We start from the raw sequence: 20,610 nt of genomic DNA on the forward strand, positions 1-20,610 counted from the left end.
TCCTCCCAGCAGAGAGCGCTAACGACCTGCAGACACTTGCCGTATTCATTACAGTGTAGGATAAGGAGTAGTAACACGAATTATTGATGCAGAATTATCCAGTTTATCCGGCAAATCGCGTTTTTGTCGTTTTCTACAATCTAACTGCGACTGCGCGAGGGATTGGCCGGAGCTTTGAGAGAGCTTCGTGTTTTCAAAGCCGAGAATAGTCGCTGTTAGGACTACTGTTTTGTTGATGTCATCCGCGGCAGTGCTGTAGCGACCTTCAATTTCAAGACAAGACCGGGATAAACAAAGAGTCGTTTTGGCTGATTTTTTCGTCTTTGTTATGCTTTCTTTGTCAGTGACACTTGCACCAAGGATGAGAAGACTTTTGCTGCCCTGTCTCCTGTTGTTATCTGTTCCCACTTTCACAGCCAGTGAAGATTTTCAGCAGGGATCCGAAGCCCTCGGACAGTCGCGTTTTGTAAAGCGCTCATACATCGAGGAGAAAGCTGTGAAAATCGTCAAGAGGTCTTTGCCTGCATGGCTGGCGGCATCACCAAAACACAGGATACATCGAAGAAGTGTAGAGCAGGGAGACTCCTGCGATGCCCTGCAAGGATATGAAACCAAGTTGGCAGACAACACCCACATCGTAAGTTACTCAGTGAGGTCCTGTTACTCTTCAAACGTCTCTGTTAAATGAGACAAGAGGATGCGCAGGTGTTAACCAGGTATACTAGAGGGCTTGATCAGCTGCTCTGTCCATGTTGGGCTGTCTACATTTATAAACAAAAGTCCTGAAGCCAAGGATGAAATTTGGCCTACATTGCTGTAGGTGTATTGTTCTACATGCATTACCATCAAAAGGTTTGATTGTTTACTGATAGTTGATTCAGGGAAACACACTAAGCCTCTGAAATAGAAACAACGCCTATGTTCCTCATGCTTTAAGACCTAGGCGTGCTCAACTGAGGCACAACCGGTTTACCTTCCCATTACTCCACTGATGATGACAGTGACCTATATCTTACTCTTCTCAGAGATGCAGCTGTATTCTGTATTTAAGGATCCCTTATTATCTCTGCCTCACAAAGAGTGAATGTTGACAGGGAAATGTCCCCCGAGGAATCCATGTGACTGGCTGTGTGGTAGTTATTTTGTAATTAAAAGCAGTGAGCACCACATGGAGGCAGACAGTGTGTCTGAATACAGTGAGATGAGAGTGTCAGGCTTTTTGCCCAAATCCTAGATAGCACAGTGAGCTAAATTTAGTGTCACCAGATGTGAAATGGATTTGACTGTCTTAGCACAAAAGGCAGAGAAAGCACAGAAATAAATGCAGCTTATGAAGCACCCAAACAACAATGCAGTTCTCTCTTTTTGAAAACAAACAGTAGGCTGACCCCAGCAGTGCCCTGCCCTGCCCTGCTTATTTGCCTAGCTTGTCACAGCCATGTGATCAACTTTGCATTGCACTCTTTGTATAGTTGCTTCAGTAATCTAAAGTCGACTGAATTCCACAAAAGGCTCAGCTCATTTCCCTCATGGTTTCTACTGCAAGCCACTAAATGGGCTCAAAGAATCAAAACTTTGACATTAGGTAACTGGGAAGGGGAGGCATTTCTGAGAGCTGCACTGTTAAATTGACAAAATGTGCACAAAATTGTTGCCAAAGAGAAAATCTGACCCTTTATAAAATGTGGTGTTCAGTATTTCTTTTCAGAAGCTTGGCCCAGGAACAAATGGTTTGGAGCCACATGCTCACTGAAATGCTTGCCTGGTCTGTGAAGTGGTGCTTCATGTTTTTACTTTGTCATCTCTGCTTAAGTGAAAAACATGGAGTCCATCAAAACAGAAATACAGACTAGAGGCAGAATTAACTGCACTTTTTAAAACTCTAGTGTCATTGCCTTTGTCAGCAACACACACACGCACACACACAGATATGAACGAGTTTCAGGTTCAAGTATTGTGTGACGATGACACAAACTTGAACAACTCTTCTGCTCAGAATGTTTACTTCATATATTACACTTATTGTGCATTTATTTGCTATTCTCCACAGTACCCCTTCAATGACCTCAGTGGGTCAGTGTCACTGGCCTGGGTTGGAGATGGAACAGGGGTAAGTGTGATCCAGCTTTTTAGTCCGTGCTGTTTTTTTTTTTAGCATGACCAACATGGATGACTAGTTCACTAATCTGTATGAAAGTGACAAGATAATCTGACAGATTATGAGCCTCCTCCCATCAGGGTCTCAGTACCTGATCCATGCAATGCCTTCTGTCTCTGCAGGTGATCCTGGCTCTGACTACCTTCCAGATGCCCTTCTTCATGTTAAGATTTGGGCAGTCCAAACTCTACCGGAGGTAAGTCGCATGATCCCATGAGTTGGAAGAAGCAAATGTTTGTGTTTGATTTGCATTACATTTGGCAGCAACCCCTGTCTTTCTGCTAGTGAGAACTACGGGAAGTCATTCCAGGATGTGACTGAGCTTATCAACAGCACTTTTATCAGATCAGAGTTTGGAATAGCAATCGGGCCCGAGAACTCTGGAAAAGTGAGTCATGACCTCTTCAAGCTGCCAAGTTATGAATCCATTCAGAAATCTTATAATGTAGACCTTTTGTGGCGTCTGTCTCCTGGTTTAACCTTTAACATCCTCACCTGACTCATAGGTGATCCTGACAGCAGAGGTGTCTGGGGGTATCGCGTCTCGGATCTTTGTCTCAGATGACTTTGGAAAGAGTTTCACACCACAGGACTTGCCCTTCCTCCCTATAATGCAGATCACATACAACCCCTACAACTCCAACGTGCTGCTGGTCCTCAGCAACAGTGTAAGAATAATGAGAGAGAATGACTTGTACTGTGGGGCAAACCTTCTAGATTTAGGTGACAAATATGAAAAGATAGTTTTTAGTGTGCCATGAATTTATGTTGATTAATTGTTGTCATAGCCTAGTGTAAAACTCTTAAGCAAACCCTTATCTTACTTCCTCATATGTTTATAGGTAGCTGTAGTTGACAGGTTCCTGTATGACCTAGATATAAACATGGTGTCGTTACAGCTGGACAATAGATGGATGATTTAGTCTTTTCTTTGTGTCTTCAGAATGAACTGTGGTTGTCTGAAGATTTCGGCAGCAACTGGAAGAAGTTGCACAACATGGTGTGTCTGGTGAAATGGTAAGAGGGAACACTGTGATTAAATTAGCACCTAGTCTTAGGTGTCTTGGGTTATTCAATATCCATGAGCTTGTTATTGACTCAGGGAAATGTTTCCATGCAGTGAGTTAACTATTACCATTCAAAAAAAGTCCCACCCATTTATGATCAAGTCAAACAGTGTTTGACCTATTTTTGTTTTTTTTGCTCTAATAATGTTACTCTGTTTCACGCTATATATCTAGTAGGTTTAAAGTTAGTTGTTGAGGCAGGCTTTTTCTCTAAAAAGGTTATTTTTGATACGGCATCTTTCAAATTGGTGATAACATTTAGTGACTGTTTAACCAGGTCCCTTGTAGTGCTGTTGTTGTTTCAGGAAAGTCCTGGTATTTATTGTTTAACCTTGGCGGCTCTGCGTGTCTTGCTCTGCATGTCAGCGTCTGCATCAGTTTTAAAGCAGTGTTATCAAGTTAACCATGTCTGTGTGAACTCAGCCTCCTTCTGAAACATGACACCAATCCCGACAGGCTCCACTGAAATGGGTCATTTCAGGGTTTGGGAGCAGTTGTCTTAAGTTAAAACACACACACACACATACTTATGAGAAAGTACATATTTGGGAAAGGCATGACTGTGCAACAGTTTTATTTGATAAGCCAGGTCATGTGGTTCTCTGTTCTGCAATGCTATTATAGAAATATGCAAATGTATAAAGAGTCCTGTGAAAGACTGCTCCTAAGCATTGCCTGTTCAGTGTGTTTGTTTTTTTATATTTTTATATTTGATCACACTTTGAATGGTCACATCATCATTAATAAACCAGTCTTCATGCATTTTCTCACATATCCTTGGCTTTTTGGACCCAAATGTGTGGGTGTGCTCATCTAATATTCTTGTTGTTTCTCACTCTGATTCCAGGGGAAGAAAAAACACCATCTTTTTTACAACCAGTCTCAATGGATCCTGCAGTAAGTAGAGGATCACCTGGTTTCATTAATATCTGGTTGTTTACTGAGAGGTAGAACATGTTATTAAATAAGAGTCAATCTATTTCCAATACCACTACTTCTGATGCAGTCTAATATTCACAGTTAGGAGTCAGTCAGTCAGTGTTTATGAGTAACATTAAGTGAGGGTTGTATATGTTACATTATTGCTGAGTTTTCATGTGTGTTCTTTTTCCAGGTGATCGGGGAATGTTGGAGCTGAGAAAGACAACAGACTATGGCAAAACCATCAAGACTATTGCCACTAAGATCTATTCATTTGGCCTGGGTGGACGGTTCCTCTTTGCCTCTGTGATGACAGGCAAGGTCAGTTTACAGCAGATATAAACAGTACCAACAGATACACGATCTGGCCTCCTGAGGAGTTGTATTGATTGTTTAAACCTTAGTGTTTGTTAGGAAACCCTTTAGTGTAATCATTTTTTCCAATCTTGGCTGAAGCTGCACATGTACATGGGCAAATGTGGTATTTTAAAGGGGCAGTTCCCTGTTTGTACACAACAAACTCTGTATACATGTCTCATGTCAGGTAGTTCTGCTAATTTTGTGTTAATACTTTATTGCGTCAATTGTCTGACTTTCTATGTTTGGTAAATGACTAAATGTGTGTTATATTCTCATATGGATTTTTTTTAAATTTTATTATTCTATGTGGTAATATGATTCTTTTCTCTGAGCTTGCTCTATACATTTAACTGATTTTTGATTGGCATTAAATTAAACTTGCATGGACCAAGATTTTTTCTCAATAGTTCCCCCTTACCCCTGTTTATCTGTCCTCTTCTTATTCTTATACTTCTCCTACCCTGCAGGGCACCCTAAGGATGATCTATGTGTCAGTGGACCACGGTGAGACATGGAACATGGCCCAGCTGCCGCCAGTGGGTCACGAGCAGTTTTACTCCATCCTAGCAGCCAACGATGAAATGGTCTTCATGCATGTTGATGAGCCAGGAGGTCAGTCTGAACAGGAACCTAATGTTTACTCTTCAAATTGTGTTACATAGAGGATGAGATGACTGGATGTTGTCCTGCATCCTATTATGATCTCATTTTAAGTTGCATGGTTCTTGTTTTGTCTTGGTTCCTATGACTTGTGCTCCTTCCTAAGGTCTTTTTTTTTGTGTCTTGTTTTTGTTTCTATTCTATTATTATTATTAATAATAATAATAATAATAATAATAATAATAATAATAATAATAATAATAATAATAATAATAATAATCGTAATAATAATGATAATAATAATAATAATAGTACTATTATTATTATTATTATTATTGTTATTATTATTTATTTATTTATTGTCATCATCATCATTATTATTATTATTATTATTTTTATTAGTATTATTATTATTATTATTGTTATTATTATTATTGTAACATAAAAAAAGTTTGGTGAATTGTTCATAAAATATTTATTTTGTTGTTTCAGATGACCTGCTTTTCAACTACAGTATGTGTTCACATTTATCACCTTCCACAGATACAGGATTTGGTACCATATACGTATCAGATGACCGTGGCACTGTGTATTCTAAGTCGCTGGAGCGCCACCTTTACACCACCACTGGAGGCGATACGGACTTCACCAACGTCACCTCCCTGCGAGGAGTTTTCATCAGTAGTGTCCTCGCAGAAGGTACATCCATTCATGTGCCTGTGCTTTGTTAAAAGAATATCAACACATGCCTGTACTCAAATTCCCATCAGAAGACACACACAGATACGACTTCTCCATTACATACCAGAGGGAGGGCGTTGGGTAAATATTTCATTAGCTGTTCAGTGTTAAATGTGTTGTCTGTGTGACGCGGCTGGCTCACACCCAGAAATATCTCACATCGACATCAACATCTCAACCTCACTGTGTCTGCTGCTCACCATATCCTGAGCAAATCTGTCGAGTGTGTGCTTTTTGTCTCCACACTTCTGCACCACACATACTGGTGACATGATTTTTCAGTGGCAGGACGCGTTTGACCTTTGGTTTGCTTACCCTAAATACGTTCTCTCTTTTTTTTATAAAGCTACTAAATCTAAGCTTTGTTTGCATTTATTTTTTCAAGTTGGTTGAATTAGTATGATGCTAACTTTCTCCCTGTTGATGTTGTTGCAGACAGCTCTGTGCAGTCTGTTGTGTCCTTTGATCAAGGAGGGGAGTGGGTTCCTCTGAGGCAACCTGCCAACAGCAAGTGTGACGCTACAGCCAAAGACCCTGATAAGGTAAAGAGAGGAAGTTGCTGTAAAAACAAATAGAGAAGTTGAATTTTTCAACATGAAAACTGTGTACTTTTATAGATTGTTGGCACCGATTAAATTTCATTGTAGGATGTTAAACAAAATGGGCTTTGAAAAGGTTTTATTTAGTTCTTAGCATCACAAAAGGCTAAATCAGGCTAGTACCTGTATTCTGGCTAATTTCGTTTTAAATATACAACTTTTTGTTTTCCTCTGTTGTTCCTTTAAACAGTTTGAAATCACATACTGTCTGTGCTTGTGTTTATAGTGCAGTCTCCATATCCATGCTGCCTACAGCACTGCCATGAAGCTGAACATCCCCATGTTGCCCTTGAGTGAACCTAACGCTGTGGGTCTCATCTTAGCTCATGGTAAGTCCCTGATCAGAGCTTTAACTCTTCCATCCCCTGTTCCTAAACTCCAGTGTTTTAGTCAGATATCTATAACACACATTTTTTTCCACTGTGCGTGTGTGAACAGGGAGTGTTGGGGACGCCATCTCAGTGATGAAGCCAGATGTGTATGTGTCTGATGATGGAGGTTACACCTGGATAAAGGCCCTGGAGGGGCCCCATCACTACGCCATTTTGGACTCTGGAGGTCTGCTGGTTGCTGTGGAGCACAGCCCCACCCAAGCGATCGACAAGATCAAGTGAGTCTCAGTTATTAACAGCTGTTATTTATTTGAATACTGTCTGTGTCTAAAACACAAAGGCCCATGAAGTGTGGAGCCTTGTGACAACAACCAAGTCAGTGGAAATGTCTGTGCGATTCCCTCGAGCTACAGCATACATGCATGTACTAATCACTGCACAAAGACAACTGCAACTCTAACTCTGTAACTACTTTATATAAGATTGTTTTTGATGTAGAATCACCTGAAACAATAGAAAGAAGTCCTTGCTCTACAAATAAATTGTTAAAAACTGCATATACCTTGTGTTTATTGCTTCAGCCCATTACTGCAGTGTTAAACCTGCATACTGATTCTTGTTATATTTTGGGCTAATTTCTGTGATTGTCTGTACAGATTCTCTACAGATGAAGGACAGTGCTGGGGTGTGTACACTTTCACCAAAGAGCCTCTTTACTTCACTGGTCTGGCCTCTGAGCCAGGAGCACGCTCCATGAACGTCAGTATCTGGGGCTACAGAGACTCCTTCCTGAGCCAGTACTGGATCTCAATCACCATCGACTTCAGGGAGCTGCTCACCAGAGACTGTTAGTCACACAGTACAACAAATACACCTCAGCAAATCTCAGGAAAATTTGTCAATATTTATAAAGACTAGATGTTAATGGAGCCACTGATGCCTCTGTTTTTAGGTGATGACAAGGACTATGTGCAGTGGTTGGCGCACTCCGATGACATCAGCGACCCTAATGATGGTTGCATGCTGGGCTACAAAGAAAGGTTCCTACGTCTCAGGAAGGACTCTGTCTGCTGGAACGGACGAGATTATCAGGTCAACACGCAGCCAACGCCATGTCCCTGCACACTGGATGACTTCCTGTGGTGAGAGATTCACTCTGGCAGTTCACAACCTCACATAATGTTTCTTTAATTTATGCTCATGTGAAAAGGTTCAATTAAGCTTTTAGTTATCATGTCACAGCAAAATAAAAAGAAAGGTCAATTTTTAGAAACTACATTCGTTTTTATTCAGAGCACAAGTCAGTGCTAACTACAGATGTACAAACTTCTTGCTCACTTTGCCTTTATTTTGTACTCAAAGCTGTTTTACTCAAAATGTGCCAAGGATCAAATCTTGACTTTTTTTCTGGACAGTTTGATTCAAACTCTGGTAACATGAAACATCATTTCAGTGTCTTTAAACTGGACCACCCCGAATAGGATCTATACCTGTACTGCTAAAAGTACTGTTTAAAGAGGAATGGTTTCTCATTTAATCTGAAGAGTTCACATTGACCTTGGCAAACCATAGCTAAAGAAGTATCAAAATGAGACAAAAAAGTTAACTCAGAACAAATAAACATTCTCACTCCTTTGACATTCTGTCTTAACGCTAACCCTTTTCACAGTGACTTTGGATATTACCGGAAAGAGAACAGCTCAGAGTGTGTGGAACAGCCGGACCTGAAGGGAAAAGTGTTGGAGTTTTGTCTTCACGGCAAAGAGGAGCAGCTGCAGACCAGTGGGTAAGAGTCCAGCTCCAGTTTAAAGGCTAACAGATATCTGCTCATCAAACTGTTTAACTCTACTGACAGGAAACCACCTTTTAACAAAATGTAAGAGGAAGCGGTTAATGTGTTATGCATACATTTAAAACTACTTTTATCTAGTCTGATTGATATTTTTTTCAATAATCTACTTTTTTAGTGTTTTACAGGTTAAAAAAAAAGATAATTTTGCTGTTATGATACTGAATAATTCAATGCTCCTGTGACCCTGTTCTCTATCTGATATGTGGTGAAATACGGAAGTTACTGCAACAGTGAAAATGTCAAAGGAAATGGTTTTGGGCACAAACAAGTGTCATGTTTAGTAAATTGTTGGAAACTTACTCTTGCTACTGAAATTTAAGCAGCCCCTCTCTAAAAAATAAATGATGTCAATGATGTCAAAGTCATATATCCTGATTGAATGATGTGGACATCATCCATTTGTCTGTGCTCCTCAGCTATAGGAAAATCCCTGGAGATAAGTGTGAGGGGGGGAAGATGCCTGAGCGCAAAGAGATTGACCTCAGCAGGAGGTGTGTGAGCGACCTGATTGGTCCAGAGCTGACGGTCAGTACCTCTTCCAGATTTCATTAAAATCTTGTGAAAACTATTTTCAACATGCTTTTTTATTAACCTGCAGTATGTCCACATGTATTTCTACAGGTAGACAACCGCTCGTCCAAGTCGATCCCTATCGTGATCACAGTCATCATCATCATGCTGCTGAGTGTTGCAGCAGGAGTCGTCTTTGTTAAGAAATATGTCTGTGGTGGCAGGTTAGTGTTTTTCTGCAAACCAACGTGAAGAACATGTCTGCAGGAAAACATATTTAAAAAGAGCAAGCTGTTCTTTATTGTTGTTTTTCATGGGTTATTTTCCCCCGGTTTTACTGTTGATTCAAGAAAACCTGACAGTATTTTGAATTTTCTGCAGGTTCTTGGTTCACAGGTACTCTGTGCTGCAGCAGCATGTTGAGGACAATGCTGCTGAGGGGGTAGACGACCCGCTGGAGACCAACCACACTCAAAACGGCAAGATCGAGTTTCACGATGACTCAGACGAGGTACGGTGGATCCCTGTTTTCCCTGCTTAGATGGGCTAAGGCAGATGTCATAGATGTCTTTTAACAAACAGACAAAGTGCCTTTAAGACAACTTATTCATTGTTATTGGGGACAGAAAATAGACAATAGTAACTGTTTTTATTCTTCATTAGGAACTTTCAGACTACATCACTAACAAGAATCATAGTTTTTTTTAATTCAATTTTTAAAAAGAGCTATGAGCTAGGAGTGGGGGACAAGTTGATCTGTTGGGTTTGCTGAGGTAGAATCAGAATCAGAATACTTTATTGATCCCCGAGGGGAAATTTTCTTTCAGCTACATCCCTTTCAAGACATATAAGAAACCAAACATGGGGAAACACAGAAATGGGATAAACCTCAGAGCTGCCAGCTACCCAGCGCCCCTTTAGAATAGATATGAAAAATCAATATTGGGAGAAGAGTGGGGAAAATCAATTTTTAAAAAAAGTTAATCAGTCTACCTTCTCTGTATTTCCTAAAATCATTATAAGGTAGGGATAGAGAAAGAGATGTTAAAATTAGCATTCTAACACTGTTGATGATGGTGTTGGTCAGACTGCAGTAGTTGTAGCAGCTGGAGTCTGGCAGGGCCACAGCAGGCCCTGTACTGCAACAATCCAGATGAATCTATAAAACAAAGGGGCTCAGGGATTTCAAGAAAGATCTGTGGTCTGTAACTTTAATGGTAAAATAAGATTTGGATTTAGTGACGAGTAGAGGAGAGAGGGAAATAGAAGCTCAGTGTGTCATTCCCCCCATCCCCAGGGCTAAGGCGTCCTTAAGCAACGTACGGTGTCCCAGTGTGACTGCGTCCCAAGTCTATAGCAGCAAAACTATGAGCTGGTTCACGCCTGAGCCGGCTCTAACTATGAGGAAGTTAGAGATAATTATGAGTAGTAGCAGTTTTAAAGTACACAGAACAGCAATATCGAGTATAGTCTTAAATAATTAAGGAGTCAGAAGTTAATATTCACTTTCTTCCATAAAACCTAATAACAGCAGCAAGAAAATCAAAACTGAAAGACTTGAGCTTTAGAAACCTTCTGATAACCAACTAGAAATGTGCTCTTAACATTTTTTCCATTCCGAAACTGCAGTGCCATGTTGCTTATCAGCTGACATGTTCAAACCAGAGCCCTTTGTTATACAAATTTATGCTGAATCATCACGCTGAAAGCTGGTTCCCATCATGACTCCAAGGAGCAAACAGTCATGCTTTAAACTATAAGTCGTACTCGATTTATGCAGTCACATAGTTCCTTAAAAGTGCTTTATTCATCACTCAGAAGAAGTATCCCTGATGTCAGCATGGTGCTTTTTTCTGTAGTACAGTTTACATTGTTACTGTACCCACAACACAGAAACAGATTCAACTTAAACTAGGTCATTTAAGGATCCTTAGAAGCTGTGTGTACCAACATGAACCCAATGGTTTTTATTTCGCTGTTGTTAGTTCTTCATCGGCATCCTATTTTCCCTTCCTGCAGGACCTGCTTGAATAACCGGCTCAACCTGTTGTGCAACTAAGCAACAGATTTCCCATCCGCCCCCGTGGCTGGCTGCTGTTGCTGTCCCTCTTTTGTCTCCAGCTACTTCTTCCTTTCACCTCCTGGATTGCACTTGGGCCTCGCTGCACAGACAGAGGGTCTGTGGGCCTCTGTTGTCATGTATGAAGAAAAGTGAATGTACTGAGGCTCTGTGGGACTGGTGTCACAGATAAGAAGGAGGTCTAGTGTTTGCTCCAGTTATTGATTTTATTGAGTGAGTTATTTATTTTAGAGAACTAAGAACTAAAGCAGTAATTGAACCTGCTCGAGGAGCCGGAGTGATGGGTTAGCAAAGCTAGCTGTGTAAACCTGTCACTGTTGTATTCAGGGTTCTGCTTCTTAAGTTACCTGAAATGGCTCCTGGAAATAATTTTCACCTCTGTTGAAGAGCTGTGTCCCTTTCTCCACATGCACTTGTACATAAATCAATTTTCTTTGCCATCTCTGATGTGGTACCAGTTTGGTTGGTGTTGAAAGGATTGCTGTATGTAGCTGGTTAAACATTCTCCTTGACCACAGTCTCAATCCTTACTTTTAAGTATTTGTCAAGATAAAAATGTGCCCAAAATAGACAAGAGTTGGTAAATTTTTCTTTTTTAACCCCATTCCTTTCCCAGGCACTGACTTTTGGCCCCATTTTGTAATTATCATTTGGAATATAAGTCTGAATACTTTGTCCCTTGATCACAATGAGTTCTCGTCAGATGCAAGGGGAAATTAGCATCAGCTTTGATAGCAATAACATCTTCAGTGTGTAAATACAGCTAGAATAACCCTACAGGAGCGTTTTGTCTGATGTGTGAATGGAGATGTCGTTGAGTGGAGCACATTCATGTCTGTGTCGGTCTATGTGTCTGTTTCAGGAAAGAATCTGTTTATAAATTGTTTAAAGCACAAGGTCCTTTGTATGTGTAGAGTTTGTAGTAAAAAAAAAAAATCCAAAATGTGACACGAGATGAGTTTAAAAAAAAAGAAAAACACTGTAGTCACAAGTCTTGTTTTTGATCACTGGAGCAACTTTTGTACTAATCAACTTTTGAACTGATGTAACAAATTTATAACTCAGTAAACTTTGGTTCAAAGATGCTAAGGCATAACAGAAATAAGTCTAGTTTGCTATTAGATATCAACAACTTTACTTAACCCTCAATGTAGAGGACTATATCAATATCATTTGGAAACAGTGCAGGAGCAATGTGAAAAAGAAATTTAGTCATGTAAATGTTGTATAGCCTTATAAACGCTGTAGACTACGAGGAGATTGACAGACATGGTTGAGCAAGTCGCAGCACTGTTTTGTAAATTGGTACTCACATCTAAGCTGGAAAAAATTCTGTGACAGGATAGAAAGTTCCTCATCTACGACAGTCACTGTAAACTGCTATTTTCTTTTTAATCATGCTGATACTACTGTAATTTTAGAGCTGCATTTCTTTCAGCAGAGCTGTCTGGTGTATCATGTGAAGTCTAACAGGGTTTTTTTTTTCTTTTAAACTTTCACTGCATAATTATTTGTCTGCTGTGTGTTGAATATTTTGGTTTCATAAAGAATTTATTTATTCTTGACTGCAGTAAAAATGGATGAGTTTATACAAGTGCCTGGTGTGAGGGTATGATGAGATGCTCTCTGGGTGTGAGGCCAGCATCCATTTTCTGGTTATTGTTTAAATCAACCACTGTGCACCCAGCTTCCCACAGTAAGCCAGTGACACCCTGAAGTTGCACTCATTGCTTAAGACAAATCCTTAAGCAGTTAAAGAGAGGTTGGTTTCACTGGAGCTCCCATTCCACTGCATGTTTGCTTCAAATTCAAATCCACAAAGCCTAAGCTAGCAATAACCTGGCTTTTTTGTCTTTTTTTGTTTAGTAATTTCACCTGGCAGTGGGTGTGGGCAGGGGAGTGAGCTCCAGTTGAAAACACAGAGTGAATTATGATTAAACTGCTTTGCACTGGGGAATACTTGGCAGTTTCTTATTTAATGATGGTTTATTGCATTAAGTAACTATGTTTTTTCTTGACAGTTTGAAACTGCTGTAAAAATTAAAGTCATTGTGATGGTTCTGTAAATATACAAGGCTACATCTTTGTATCTGCTACGTTTCTTTTTTTCTGTATATTTGAGGCAGTTTTCTTTGGGTTTGCCAATAAATTGATTCGTTCCTTTATTTTTCTCTTGTCCAATGATTGTTTCGAATGAACAGTTATGTAAAAACAGAGATAAGGAAATGGGGCCACATGAAAACATTAAATCACAACAAGTTTTGCTGTGGTTTACTTATAGTGGTTTTTCTTATAGTTTTGAAATTTTGTCAGTTTACTAAGATTTCAATTTCAACAACGCATTATTGCTGAAGGCTGTTAACACGGTAAGACATTTAAGGGAAACTTAAATCAACCTGAACCCACTGCAGTAGTCCAGAAAATGTGTTACCCAGTTTGTTCATTTACTGTACTTTAAAACAGGTGCTGCATTTATTCTTAAGGGCATAAAAGTACACGGCAAATGTAAGTAAATAAATCAATACACATGGTAACAAATAATAAAATTAGTCTGTTCTGAGATTTCTTTTATTTCAGCTGTTTTGCTTCTTAACATGTTAAGAAAACCCCTGAGCAGAGTATTGTCTTGTATTGAGCAAGCTTAGCAAAAAGCCCAAACACTGAAAGTCTTCAGATTCTGTACAAAAAATTTCCCTCCACATCAAAATATTCATTCCCAACTTGCGTTACTGGGGGAGGCTTCTCCATGTTAATATACTCTTCAAGTTTGTCGTCCGTAAACACCTCTCCATCCCAGCTCTCCTCATCCTCTTCACTCTCCTCTGTATAGGTTTCACCAGATGTTGTCACTTGAGTCTCTCCATTTATACCAGTTCTAAGCATGGTGGGTATGACTGTACTGGAGACCAGCATTTTAGACTCCAGGACCTTATTTTGAAGCATTAAACTCTTCTCAGCCACAGGTACCACTGAATTAACTCCAGCTCCAGATGGAAGCATGCTTGGTGTGTTGTTTCCATGTAGCTTCTGCCTAACTGATCCTGTCTCAGCACCTGAAGGCAGCACTTTCTGGCTGAGTTGTGACATTATTTTGGCGTCCTGTTTGGCTCTTCTTTGGGGACTAGGCACAAACTTACTCCTGAGGACTCTCAGAATAACATCTGGGCTGACAGAGAAACCTTCGGCCAGACGCTCCACTGTCCACTCATCTGGTTGCTCCTGCTTCAGATATCTAAGAAATAGAGAAAGATTAAATATTAAGCCACATTTTATAGGTTGCCTTTGAAAAAAGCCTTTGTACATCGGTGACTGGCTGGGATGCAATGTCGACAAGGCTTCACACCTGATCTGCTCCATGGCATCCCAGGTGAGCTTCCTCTGTGGGGCTCCTGCTGGAATCATCTTTCTTCTCAGGATGTGATATTTCACAGTCTTCTGCCTCTTTCTCCCCTCACTGAAACATACAGGAGGTGGCGATTGCTCAATTCAAATGTTCAACACAAAGATGTTTAAAAATTTATGATTTCTCTCGCTGATACCTACTCAACCAATGATTGGAGCTTGTCTTCAACATCCTCCAGACCAAATTCTTCATCAGACACGTGGTCGCTGTATCTTGAAGCTCTGTCTCTGATTTTTTGGCTCTGTCTCATCCATACCGAACTTGCATCCCTGCTCGCAAATCGACAGCCACTGATATAAAGTGAGGATCCCACGGATGGAGCACAGAGCCTAGAGAGGACGGAGAATAGCTGGAAGGGTCGGGCCATGGCTTTCCTCTCTTTTTAAGCCAAACGATTTGCTAGTTTTGGCAGGTAGGGTATTCTCACTATCACACACACAAGTTAAATGAAATACATACTCGTCATATGATCGAACTGGCCGCTGCTTTCTTTTGAAGATAGCTCCTTTGACATGCCTGAAGGGGCAAATTGTAACGTGCACACGTACTTCCGCAAACATAGATCATTGGGGAATGAAGGTGCATTACTGCCACCTACCGGGCAGGGGTACAGTGACACAAAAATAGTGCCAATGACAAGAACAAACTGTTGTATCAATTAATAAAGCAGATGATTTTGGTTCCAAATCTAAACCAAAAAATGCCTTGCTGACACTTTCTCATAAAAAATAATTTCTTCACTAGAAGACTGCCAAAGGGGGGAAAAAACACAATGTAATTGACTAAGTAGCGACATCTGCCGGGCACCGTGAAAACTGCATCTTGTTCTGACCCAGTATTCATGTGTGACGCAGCTACGCACCTCCTCCCAGGCGCCGTTGTTTCATTTGCGCCATTTTGTCCGCTCACTTTGTTGATTGGGCTTTAGCGAGCTGTACTAGAGCCAATCAGAGGGAAACCGGACAGCGAAGACACGGTAAGGGAGACCCTATTGAAGGCATTGGTAGTTGTCAGCACGGATTGGTTTGCTATGGACCAACCAAATTACTAACCCTGCTAAATGCAAAAAATGGCATGGCAGTTTGATTTCGACCGCTGCGTTTCAGACTGGTTAGGCTGTAAATAACACCGTGTTCTCGATGTCGGCTTCTGGGAAGGAACATGATCTCTGGAAGTCGACGAGCCTTTGCTAACGGTCGCTAGTTTGCTAAAATGTCGAATCTCCACAACAAAGGAGTGTTTCAAAATGTTCACCCTTTAGTTAAATATGCTGTATGACTACTCACAATAAGCATGAACTTAATCAGGAATAAACACTGGTAGAGCACCAGATAACCACCACAGGCTTTGTGCCTTTTTGTATTTAGCACGTTTTCTTTAGCTTGCTGACGCTAGCCTTGTTAGCCTTTACATATGTGAGCGGTTCACAAAGCATCACGTAAAACACAAGGGGATAGCTAACATAGCACGTATTATTTGGTGTTGTGCTATTTTGTCACATCGGTTATAAAATATAAGTTTTGTGCACAATATGGCCTCATTTAGCATCTTGATTTTAAGAAAGGGCCCTCAATGTCACATTTGGATAATGTCTCGCTAAGGGAAAAATTTTGGGCATCAGTAATCTTACATGACGTTGGCTGCTTGTCTGTTTCTGTATGTCGAAAAGGGTTGGGACATTGTTTAAAATAAAATGCCAATAATTCTCTAACACTGCCAATGCTGTCTCTTTCTTCAGTCTAAATAGAGGGTTGTGACAATAACAAGCTATGGAGCAGTACACCACTGCCACCACTACTACCGGAGAGCAGATAGTTGTGCAGACTGCCAATGGACAGATCCAGCAGCAGGTGAGCCCAGACTTTTCCTACATTATGCAGATTTTAAGGAGAAAATATTTACTGACCATAATATCAACATTTTTTGAGCTCCGAGGTTACAGGTACCCAGATACAGACCACTCCAGTGGATTCCACAATCATCCTGATCATTACTTATCTGAGACTGTATTGTTCTGCCTTACCTGTAGACACAGGGCACAGTGACAGCTGTGCAGCTACAAACAGAGGCGCCCGTGGTGACGGCCTCTGGCCAGCAGGTGCAGACACTCCAGGTAGTGGTGTCACCGCCGCCCTGTGTCAGTGCCCTGATATAGTTGCAGCTTGCAAGTTTGCATGCTCAAACAAGGGCTAATTTTCATGACCCATGGCTGTGCTGTTTGGTCCACCCCCCTCCTCCTGCCGCCTGCATGTCTTGCAGCTGCCTGACCTGCATGTTCATCAGCACACTGTGTTATATGTCAGCATTGGGTTTCCGCTTGTGCTGTCATAAGGCTATCAAAAGACCACTGTTTGTCCAAGCCGTGTTTGTCTCTTGCTTTTCAAAGCAAGTTTCACAATTCAAACATTGTTCTTCCTAATGAGGACAAAAGCCATTTGATATGGGTCACATGGTTTTGTGTTTTGCAGGAAAAAGATCCAGAATTGAACAGCAGGGATCCATAGCCATGCCTACATGTCACTTCTCATCATCCACATATATTTTTCTTTTTGAATTTTGGCAAAATTACAGTGTCCCCTTACTATAAGGCATATTTTTTCTATGATATAACCAAAAGGGACAAGCTTGAAGTTAGTCGAACCAAGCCTGTCTGCAAACACTTCACCTATTTTGAAGGGACCATTGAAATATTAGATGTTGTCACAATTGAACCTTTACAACTCTACAACTTGCACAGATTAACACTTCTCTGTTGTGGTCATCATACATTTTTAGATTCACTTGTGTATGTAAAAATAAACTGAAGGTAGTCCAGAGCATTTTCTCCAATTATGTGCGCTTTTCAGCAAGTAAGATTTCATTAAGTTACACATGTTGTGCTTGTTTGGCAGAACTTTTCTGTTACCCTTTGTATACAGCAGATTTGTCAGTGACAAATACTTTGATGTGCTGAGGACCCGTGTTGTGTATTCTTGTGACATACAAAAACAAAAAGGTTGACATCAAATCATTGTGCATGTTTATCCGCTCTGGTGTCATCTTGAATGTGTCTGTTTTGCCATCATTTGCTACTTTTGTAGCATTTAAGTGTTTTGTTGCTGCTGTGACACCTTCTGTTTCTCCATGCAGGTCCAGGGACAGCCTCTCATGGTCCAAGTGAGTGGTGGGCAACTCATCACATCATCAGGACAACCTATCATGGTGCAGGCCATGTCAGGTGGTCAGGGCCAGACCATAATGCAGGTCCCTGTGTCTGGAGCCCAAGGACTACAGCAGGTAAGGGATAAGGCACCTGCAACTTTATTAACTTTTGTTGTTCTCTGTGTAATAGTGAGTGAATTGGTTCAGTAAGATTTTTGAAAAGCATCTATAATTTACCACCCGGCTTAAAATTTTGACTTAGAGAATTGTTCTGGGATTTTGTTGCTATTTAGATCCAGCTGGTGCAGCCAGGTCAGATTCAGCTCCAAGGTGGTCAGACCCTGCAACTCCAGAGCCAGCAGGGTCAGCCTCAGCAGATCATCATCCAGCAGCCCCAGACTGCCATCACTGCTGGACAGAACCAGGTTTGTAATAATAAACAGCTGATGTGACCATGTATTTCATTTTACTATTACTGATGTGAATACTGAGAGTCTGTTCTCCTTTCTTGTGGCCCTTCAGGGGCAGCAGATCAGCGTGCAGGGCCAGCAGGTGGCACAGACAGCTGATGGACAGACCATTGTTTACCAGCCTGTCAATGCAGATGGTACCGTCCTGCAGCAGGGTACACTCAGTTTTCTTCTCCTTTTAGTGTGTGCCTTCTGCTCTGAAGACTCTTTAAACACATTACCTTTGAGATGTCTATTCGAATATTAATTGTGATGGTAATCTGTTGGCAGGAATGATTACAATTCCAGCTGCCAGCTTGGCAGGCGCCCAGATAGTACAGGCAGGGGGTGCCAACACCAACACAACTAACAGCGGCCAAGGCACTGTGACCGTCACCCTGCCAGTCTCCGGTAACATGGTCAATGCAGGTGGAATGGTCATGGTAAGACCCTGTGCAGAGGTACCCAGCATCTTCTTATCTTTTTTTTTCAATCCAGACTTAATTGAGGGTGTGTAGTGTTTCTCTTTTCTATGTGAAACTCAAGGAGTCTAAAATTGATTTTTCTCCCCCTGTAAAATCATAATATCTCAAAATGTTGTGAATGAATTCCTGTGATGCCCAAATTTGTTGACCAAACTGTATCTAAAGGATAAAAGACATGACCACACAGCTTCCTTAGTGGCGTTTCTCAGTGTTTTACATCACTTGGCTATGCAGGGAATAGCAGTGTGTCCTCCCTAACTTTAGTAGACTTATTTACCTGCAGAATTTTTATCAGTTCAAAATAATTAGAATCATTTGTAGTATTTTTGCATTATAAGACTTTATATAGGCTTATAGACAAATCTGTTCATGGCTGACTGAGAGCATGAATGCATGGCCTCATATGTGAGTCTGTAAACTTGAGTTCTGTTGATATTCTTGACAGAAGGATCAGATGAGAGCTTTATTTTGTAAGTAATCTGACTGAACTGTTTTTGCAAGTGGTTCAAAGCACTGCGTCTCTGTTTTCTGTCTGTCCGTCGTCAGATGGTACCTGGAAGCAGTGCAGTTCCCACAATGCAGCGCATTCCTCTCCCAGGGGCTGAGATGCTTGAGGAGGAGCCTCTCTATGTCAATGCAAAACAGTACCATCGCATCCTAAAGCGGAGACAGGCCCGGGCCAAGCTGGAGGCTGAAGGCAAGATCCCTAAAGAAAGGAGGGTAAGAGACTCATCAAGCATGAATTTCACTGCACACAAACACGGGCAAACAAATGTTTACCTTCTGCCTACTTGGCCAACATAAAATAATTTTCATAACACCTTTATTCATGGATGCAAATTTGGTTTTCGGAAGCAACTTAAAAGCTGAATTGGGCTGCAGATTTAAGTACTAGCATTACAATTGTTGAAAACTAAGATTATCACTCTAAATACCTGTAAGTATATCTTAGTGCTGGTACCAGAGCTAGTGCAGCATTCACAATGTTAATGCGACCAGAAACTAATCGTCCCTGTTTTTTTGTACTTTTATAGAAATACCTGCACGAGTCCCGCCACCGCCATGCTATGCAGCGTAAACGAGGAGATGGAGGACGTTTCTTTTCTCCTAAAGACAAAGAGGAAATGGCTCTGGCCCTGGCACAGGTAAATATATGCTGACTGAAATTTGTATATTTGTAAACTATTCGACTTGGATTGATAATTTTCTTTAAAGATTTGTGGGAAGATTGGCTGGCCCTTTTGTCCAAAAGCCTTATAATATTTTATCACAAATGCAGAGTATTGATTATTTTTTCCTTTCCTCTGTTACAGCAACAGCAGGATGTGGCCCAGGCAGCAGCAGATGAAACAGTGGCTCAGATGATCAGAGTCTCATAGCACTGTAGCGAACATCATCACTACTCTCTGCCTGAGACTTTTCATCCCATTTTACCCACCCACCAAACCTCCTTTCAACCATTTTACACCAAGCTACAGCACTGCCACTTGGGTATCTTGTCTTCTACCCGCTCTTGTGCTGGTCTTCCAGGGAGCTGGCTATGTTACAGCTGAGGCTGTGGGCCTTTTTTGGTCGTTCTTACCTGAAATGGCAGATGCTTCCATGCTCACCTAAAATGTTCAAGCACGTAGGACTAGGGTTTTATTTGCATGAGGATTTGTTCGGACATTAAGGATGCATTCGTTTTTGTTATCAGTCTAGTCAAACAGAGGAAGCTGTGAAGCCATTCTTTCTGACCCTCAATTGATGAAACATTAGTTTCTGTCACAAGGGGATACTTGTTTGAACAACTTTGAACATTTTTTTTGTAAATGGTACATAACTTAAGGGACATTAACTAAGTGTTGTGAATACACTCATGTCCTTAATCTTTTATGTCGTGCTTTGTTTTTTTGACGCGTCATCTTTTCTA

General features: G+C 40.9%; 3 protein-coding genes across 12 annotated transcripts; 2 read left to right on the plus strand and 1 right to left on the minus strand.

Annotated features, from left to right (window-relative positions):
* The first annotated feature begins 17 nt into the window (after positions 1 to 17).
* sort1b (sortilin 1b) lies at positions 18 to 13,259 on the plus strand. Its single transcript, XM_074680723.1, has 20 exons — positions 18 to 637; positions 2,051 to 2,110; positions 2,281 to 2,354; positions 2,444 to 2,546; positions 2,665 to 2,826; positions 3,102 to 3,175; positions 4,073 to 4,122; positions 4,340 to 4,467; positions 4,974 to 5,118; positions 5,650 to 5,805; positions 6,283 to 6,389; positions 6,673 to 6,775; positions 6,885 to 7,056; positions 7,435 to 7,625; positions 7,731 to 7,920; positions 8,448 to 8,564; positions 9,047 to 9,155; positions 9,252 to 9,364; positions 9,522 to 9,651; positions 11,160 to 13,259. The coding sequence occupies exons 1-20, from the start codon at positions 329 to 331 to the stop codon at positions 11,172 to 11,174; spliced, it is 2,508 nt and encodes an 835-aa protein (XP_074536824.1). The 5' UTR covers positions 18 to 328; the 3' UTR covers positions 11,175 to 13,259.
* A 141-nt stretch (positions 13,260 to 13,400) lies between these two features.
* On the minus strand, positions 13,401 to 16,558 carry ngrn (neugrin, neurite outgrowth associated). Of its 3 annotated transcripts, none has more exons than XM_074680735.1 (4): positions 16,530 to 16,558; positions 14,764 to 14,952; positions 14,564 to 14,674; positions 13,401 to 14,452 (listed from the first exon to the last, which is right to left on the minus strand). In XM_074680735.1, exons 1-4 carry the CDS (start codon positions 16,541 to 16,543, stop codon positions 13,891 to 13,893), a joined length of 876 nt encoding a protein of 291 aa, XP_074536836.1. In that variant the 5' UTR covers positions 16,544 to 16,558; the 3' UTR covers positions 13,401 to 13,890. The 3 variants fall into 3 exon arrangements, with proteins under 3 accessions (XP_074536836.1, XP_074536834.1, XP_074536835.1); XM_074680733.1 differs by lacking the exon at positions 16,530 to 16,558 and adding an exon at positions 15,083 to 15,240; XM_074680734.1 differs by lacking the exon at positions 16,530 to 16,558 and having other exon boundaries at positions 14,764 to 15,222.
* nfyal (nuclear transcription factor Y, alpha, like) lies at positions 15,462 to 20,500 on the plus strand. 8 transcript variants are annotated; one of them, XM_074680724.1, is made up of 10 exons: positions 15,462 to 15,599; positions 16,362 to 16,473; positions 16,653 to 16,739; positions 17,753 to 17,899; positions 18,058 to 18,189; positions 18,287 to 18,389; positions 18,505 to 18,674; positions 19,245 to 19,418; positions 19,733 to 19,843; positions 20,012 to 20,500. In XM_074680724.1, the coding sequence occupies exons 2-10, from the start codon at positions 16,393 to 16,395 to the stop codon at positions 20,075 to 20,077; spliced, it is 1,071 nt and encodes a 356-aa protein (XP_074536825.1). In that variant the 5' UTR covers positions 15,462 to 15,599; positions 16,362 to 16,392; the 3' UTR covers positions 20,078 to 20,500. The 8 variants fall into 8 exon arrangements, with proteins under 8 accessions (XP_074536825.1, XP_074536829.1, XP_074536828.1 ...); XM_074680728.1 differs by having other exon boundaries at positions 18,505 to 18,656; XM_074680727.1 differs by having other exon boundaries at positions 16,653 to 16,736.
* Positions 20,501 to 20,610: the final 110 nt, after the last annotated feature.

This window comes from Halichoeres trimaculatus, unplaced genomic scaffold (assembly GCF_033239565.1).
Source record: "Halichoeres trimaculatus isolate MK-OKI-2021-1 unplaced genomic scaffold, fHalTri1.1 fHalTri1_scaffold_11, whole genome shotgun sequence".
NCBI classification, from domain to species: domain Eukaryota; kingdom Metazoa; phylum Chordata; class Actinopteri; order Labriformes; family Labridae; genus Halichoeres; species Halichoeres trimaculatus.